Source organism: Sinocyclocheilus anshuiensis, unplaced genomic scaffold, assembly GCF_001515605.1.
Source record: "Sinocyclocheilus anshuiensis isolate Anshui unplaced genomic scaffold, SAMN03320099.WGS_v1.1 scaffold1031, whole genome shotgun sequence".
NCBI classification, from domain to species: Eukaryota; Metazoa; Chordata; class Actinopteri; order Cypriniformes; family Cyprinidae; genus Sinocyclocheilus; species Sinocyclocheilus anshuiensis.
Genome location: NW_015542633.1, coordinates 220,987 through 227,652, shown reverse-complemented (window position 1 = coordinate 227,652; position 6,666 = coordinate 220,987). Strand labels below are relative to the sequence as shown.

The window sequence follows — 6,666 nt, the reverse complement described above, 5'->3', positions numbered from 1 at the left end:
ATTTTTTTGCAAACCTCAGATTCCAGATTTTCAAATATTGTCCTATCCTAACAAACCATACATCAATGGAAAGCTTATTTATTCAGCTTTCATATGATGTATAAACCTCAATTTCACAAAATTGACCCTTATGACTGGTTTTGTGTTCCAGGGACACACATATACGTTCTAAGATTTTGCTGACGTTCTAATTAAATTATAAAAATGTTACTTATGAATGTTGAAAACATCCAGGTTTATTAATTATGAATTTATCACTGTTCAGACATGTTTATCCTTGGTTGTGCGAACATTAAAGGAACATTCCATTTGATCATTCTGCAAACATTATAGGAACGTTATGCTTGAATATTCTCTGAACTGAGAAACATTATTAAAAATCAGCTAAGTGAGCCAACATTCTAATAACGTTAACGACACGGAATCACTCTGAAGTGAGAGTCAGAGCAAAGCAGACAATCATTAACACGATCAATCACACTGGAAGCAGAGTTCAGGAGGACATGAGTGAGTTTGCTGTAGCTCATTATCGTCTTGATTTGGAGGCGTTTCTCCAGGTTTTATCTGAATGAACATGACATGTTTTCATCACGTGTACTGTATTTAGCTTTTGATATTATTTGTTTGAATCATATTCATTGTTCTGTATGTTCTATGCATTATGTGGTCAATCAAACCCGTTCCACTGAAACACTACAGCCGCTCGCCCGCTCCACACGTGCAATATTATATTAGAAACTGAAAACAGACCTTCTGATGTATAATAAAGCGCAGATCCATCGCATGTTTGCCCACAGGACACCTGTATTTATTGAGTTCAACTAAATATTTAAATGTGTAAAGCAATATCATAAAATGTGCAATTTTTTTTTTTTTTTAACTCCTGTTTGCTTTTACTCTGCTTTTCCGAACATTGTACTCCTAATAGATATTTTAAATTTGCATTTTGCCCCCTTACATAAATAAAGTTTCAATAGAAATCCCTTTTTGTTGTGTTCATCTGATTCGATTGAGCTGCACTGACACTGTCTGACCACTGGGTGGCACCAGCTGACCAGCATCGTCATGACAACAGCCGAAGGCGGGGCTACGGGCACCAGTGGGCGTGTCTGATCACGTCACAATCGGCTCTTCACGAATATACAAGCAGAAATATTTCAATCAAATAATATTCTAGAACGTGATATTAAACCAAATATGCGGCATTCTCTGAGGCTCTGATAAAAAGCCTCACTAAGAGCGCATGTAAGTGATTAAATGTTACTAATTAAGCAAACTTAAGTCACTGAAAACATGCTAAAACATGCTCATTTCTATTGGATATTATTTACACTGTAACAAAGGTTTTTGTCTTTGCTTACACTGCAAAAGATGATTTTCTTAGTGTTTTTGTTTTCCAATACAATTATATAAACACTATTGAATCAAGAAGCAAAATGACACATTCTGTCTTGTTTTCTGGAGGGAAATATCTGCCACTGGGTCAGAAAAACAAGCATTTCAAAGGGAAAACAATATTTTTCTTACGCTTCTAGCAAATATTTTTCTCTCATTTTAAGTAAAAAATTTATTTTATAATTTTTTTTCAGAAAATGACTCTTTTCAAGTAAATGTCTTCTGATTTAAGAATATTTACATATTTTTACTGAAAAACGACAAATACACTTTTTTTTTTGCAATATTTCTAATATGGACATAAACTTGATTTAGTATCTGATAATCAGTCCATTTTCTGCCATCATTTACTCACCTCATGTGGTTCTGTGTGACTTCATTCTGTTGAACACAAAAGCAGATGTTTAGATGAATGTTCAAGCTGCTCTTAGGATGCAGAAAGGATACAAACAAATAGAGTTTCATTAGAGTTGTCCATGAGATCTGAGCTCCTTCTGAAGTCACGTGATGAAAAGCCTCGGGTGAACACGTCATCTCATATTCCACCCCAAAACCAAAACAAATAAAACATACTGAATCATGAAGACGTCCAGACACAGTAACAACACAGACATCTCGCATCACAGTCATGGGAACAAAAACAAATCTTCATGCACTGCATCAATTCCTGATTTTGAGGTGAAATATGATTTTCTCCACAGGAGTACAAACATCTGTCAGGGTTCAAACATTCATAAAGAGAAAAACAACACCGCTGACACTGATTTTTCCTCTTTAATTTTACTATAAACTCAGAATTACAATTGTGTTTGAGTGTGTGGTATAATCAATATTCTCAATTATTATTCAAAGGTTTCTGAGCCTCAAAGTGTCACATCGGCTCATAAATCAAACATGATAATAATAAAGCCGTCCAGTGTGTCAAAAACTAGCACATCTATCTGAGCCCTTGAAGATCTTCAGAAGCACATGATCACTCAACTTCATCTGTACAACAGCTTTGGCAAAGAGAAACACTCGGCTGAAATCTGATGACATTGTTTCACTTTTAAATACTTCAATAGTTCAAAAATATTGCCAGTTTATCTCACATTTAAAAAAAACACATATCCACATTGGAAAGGATAAAAAACAAGAAAAATGCAAACAAACATACTTGAAATAACTACTTAATGCAGCCACTGTGATTAGAATATATAGATATCATTTTTTTTTTTTTTACAATAAATAACCAGAAATCATACAGTAGGAAGAAAACCGCTGCTCTTCACGAAGAGCGGAAACAACAAACCCCAAGAACAAAATGATTCACCTCAATCCCGTTTGTGTTTAAAAAGTGTTTGGAAAGGAAGGACGCTTCCAGACGAAAAATCCCTGATAGTGTCCGTTTCTCTCGTATTGCTCAGATTTCAGTGGAAGAGCAGCAGATGATACACGCGCGATCTAGCGGCCGGATCGCATCTTCAGCTCGCCACGTTTTTATAGAAAGCACCGCAAGAGTCAGAAAGCACAGCAAGGTTTCTGTTTCTGCAGCGCAGTCTGTGCATGGTGGATGAGAGTCGAGAGGGAGATCAGTGTCTGGAAACATGAGCGTGTGCGTGTCTCTAGCTGCTGTCGCTCTCCATCAGCTTGGCCAGACTGTCTCGTAGCTCGCTCAGCTCAAAGATCTTTCCGTCCAGCAGCTCCAGCAGCGAGCGCAGACTCCTCCTGAAGCTCTCGCTCTCCAGCTGGCTGTTCTCCAGACGCTGCTCCAGATCCAGCAGCTGCGACTCCAGCTCCGCGCTCCTCAGCTCCGTCTCCTGATGGAGGCAAACACCGAGGGATTACTCACTGCTGCTGCTGTCAGGTGATTAACATGTTAGAGCTAATTCATTACATCATGTACTGGTTAATTCATCTAATTAATCACACATCAGTCAGATTCAGAGAAATTACTCCCAAAAGATCATTTAATATCATTATTGTGTTAAATGAGAAAAGCATTGAATAGGCACTGCAAAAAGTAGCTTTAGAAATAAACAATAATAATAAATGGGTATTCATGTTTTTTTTTACAAATATTAAAATCTAAAATTTGAAAAATGAAATGATACTCTAAAATCCCCAGTAGGAGTTAATGAGTGAGTCGTTCATTCAACTGATTCGTTCAAACAGCTGATTCATTCGTAAACGAAGCACATGGCTGTCCTTATGAACGAGTCACTGAATCACTGGCTCACTCGATTCATCCAAACAACTGATTCATTCAGTAGCCCCTCACTGAAGAACACAAGATCCAGGGGGTGTGGTTGGATCCACATCTAGGGGGTGGAGATGGGTGGGTTTAGGTATATGTAAGGTGGGAGGAGTTGAATCTGGATCCTACCACGCTCTCTGGATCTTTTGTTCTGCAGTGAGGACCATCTCGATTCATTCAGAAATGAAGCACATGGCTGTCCTTATGAACGAGTCACTGAATCACTGGCTCACTCGATTCATCCAAACGACTGATTCATTCAGTAGCCCCTCACTGAAGAACACAAGATCCAGGGGGTGTGGTTGGATCCACATCTAGGGGGTGGAGATGGGTGGGTTTAGGGATCAGGAGGTGCAGACTGCATTGAATTTATTTAATACACGAGTTTCACAATTTGAGTTGAATTACTGAAATAAATGAACTTTTCCACGACATTCTAATTTATTGAGATGCACCTGTATGTAAGGTGGGAGGAGTTGAATCTGGCTCCAACCACGCCCCCTGGATCTTGTGTTCTGCAGTTCTGCAGGACCATCTCGATTCATTCGGAAACGAAGCACATGACTGTCTTTATGAACGAGTCACTGAATCACTTGTTCGCTCGATTCATCCAAACGACTGATTCATTCAGAAACGAAGCACATGACTATCTTTATGAATGAGTCACTGAATCATTGGCACACTCAATTTGTTTAAAACCATGGATTCATTCAGTACCGAATCACTGCTATGTGCTGATGCTCAACAGATCTGCTGTGGCTCTGATTGGAACTATTTCCATTAGTGAAATTGAGCAAAACAGATGATATTGTGTCTAAATCACTGTATTAACTTCTTGTTTATGTTCCTGTTGTATAAAATCAATATCACGTTTGCATTTGTGCAGATATTGGGGAGAAACAGCACTCTTGCTGGAGTGATCCTGCTATACTATATCATACGCTGTAAATATAAGAGGCTCATATAATTTTAGGCTGATATCAGTGCATTCCTCACGCAGTCAGTCAGTCATCCTGCATCATGATCATCAGACGCTGCATCAGTGTAAGCTGACAGACAGGTCCGGAATGAGTGCATATTCACCTGTAGTTTCTGAGCGAGCGAATCTTTCTGTGTTTGCAGCTGGCTGGCTTCCTCCACTTCCTGTTTCAGATTCTCCAGTTCCTGTGGGGAACAGACAGACTGAGCACTGCATGTTTTGAGTGTGAAGCAGTGGATGGGTGGTGTGGCGCTCAGACCTCCTCTCTGGCCTTCAGCTCGGCCTCCAGCTCTTCTATGGTCTGGTTCAGCTCTGTTTTCTGTGTTTTGACACCGGCGGTTTGTCCGCTCACACACTCCAGCTCCGTGACCTGAAACACACACAGAGTCACGAAGAGCCGCTGGTTCACTCAGAATCAGACAGACTGAACTCGCTTCAGATATCGGTATCCATATTTCATCATTATAATCTCAGCATGCAGCAGAATTATATCTGAAAGGATCATACAGAGAAACATTCTACTGAAACTTTGATGGAAATTAAAAGAATAGTTCACCCAAAAAAGAAAACTGGCTTTTCTCTTCACAATTTGGACTGGAGTGGTGTGGATTATTGTGATGTTTTATCAGCTGTTTGTCCCCCCACCAACAATCCCTGCCGGTACGAGACTCGAACCCCCAACCTTTGGGTTATGAGTCCGACTCTCTAACCATTAGGCCACGACTTCCCCTCAGAATGGGTTTCCTTTTAAAGGAATCTACTGGACAAATACTAGAAGAGACTGTTTTGAAATTTATTTTCATTTAGTTTAACTTGATACACTAAAATAAACTTAAAAAACTCATTCAAATTATTAATAAAAACTCAAAATGTATTTTTTTGATACTAAAATAACACTGGTTTGGACTATTGATGAGCAAGTGATGAAAAGCAAAATTTCTGAGTGATTTTTTTTTTTTCACTCCCACTAAAATCACCCCATTCATTCTAGAATTATTAATTCTCTCCAGATAGAGCTACTCAAGTCATCTGTAATTCTTCATAAATATCACAATGTCAGTTTTTCCCAGTGATCAGTGATCTGAAAGACTTTGGTTTGTGTTCTGAACTGTCCTGTTGGAGCTGTCTGTGTCTCTGACCCGTTTGTGCAGTCGCTCGGCCTCGTCCTGATACGCCGCCAGCTGCTGCTTCCACTGCTTTACGTTAGCCGTGGACTCCAGCAGCGCCGCCGTTAGCTTAGCATTGTTCCCCTTCAGAGTCGCCAGCTCAGCCTCCCAGTGTTTGCTGATGGACGTAGAGCTGGAAGACAGAAGAGGCCTAAAATTAGTCTAGAACGACATAGAAGTGATTTTATGTAGAGTGTCTATTAAACGGTCGAGTTAGGGTTAATGTGTGTGTGTGTGTGTGTGTGTGTGTGTGTGTGTGTGCGCGTGTGAGTGAGTGCGTGTGAGTGTGTGCGTGTATCTGTGTGAGTGTGTGTGTATCTGTGTGTCTGTATCTGTGTGTGTGTGTGTGTGTCTGCGCGTGTGAGTGAGTGCGTGTGAGTGTGTGCGTGTATCTGTGTGAGTGTGTGTGTGTGTGTGTGTGTGTGTGTATCTGTGTGAGTGTGTGTGTGTGTGTATCTGTGTGTGTGTGAGTCTGTGTGGACCTGTGAGGGAACAGTACGGCGTTGATCTCGGTGTTGAAGGCGGCGTCGGGGGTCACTCTCTCGTCCGTGCCGTTGATGCTCTCTGGAGTCACAGGAGACTGAAGTTCACCCGTCGCTGATTCCTGTCACATGATCAACACAAACACACTTAACTCAAGCTGATCAGAGCCACAGCAAACACGCAGATCAGGAAACACACACATCTGGCTTCTGCTTGAAACAGAATATCACACACAGTTCAGCTGCAGGAAGAGAACAAACAGACCTTCAGATCAAATCACAGCTGAAGAACGTCGTTTATGACTTTTTTTTAAAGGGGTCATATGATGCGATTTCAAGTTTTCCTTTCTCTTTGGAGTGTTACAAGCTCTTGGTGCATAAAGAAGATCCGTAAAGTTGCAAAGACTA

General features: G+C 40.3%; 1 protein-coding gene across 1 annotated transcript in view; it reads right to left on the bottom strand.

Moving 5' to 3' along the window:
* Nucleotides 1-2,161: 2,161 nt before the first annotated feature.
* homer1 (homer scaffold protein 1) overlaps nt 2,162-6,666 on the bottom strand; it is a 9,130-nt gene continuing 4,625 nt past the window's right edge. The window contains exons 5-9 of the mRNA XM_016494219.1: nt 6,259-6,380; nt 5,750-5,909; nt 4,870-4,980; nt 4,715-4,795; nt 2,162-3,194 (exon numbers count right to left, since the gene is read on the bottom strand). Of these exons, the coding sequence (XP_016349705.1) occupies nt 3,000-3,194; nt 4,715-4,795; nt 4,870-4,980; nt 5,750-5,909; nt 6,259-6,380 (669 nt within the window). The 3' untranslated portion in view covers nt 2,162-2,999. The remainder of the gene's footprint in view (nt 3,195-4,714; nt 4,796-4,869; nt 4,981-5,749; nt 5,910-6,258; nt 6,381-6,666) is intronic.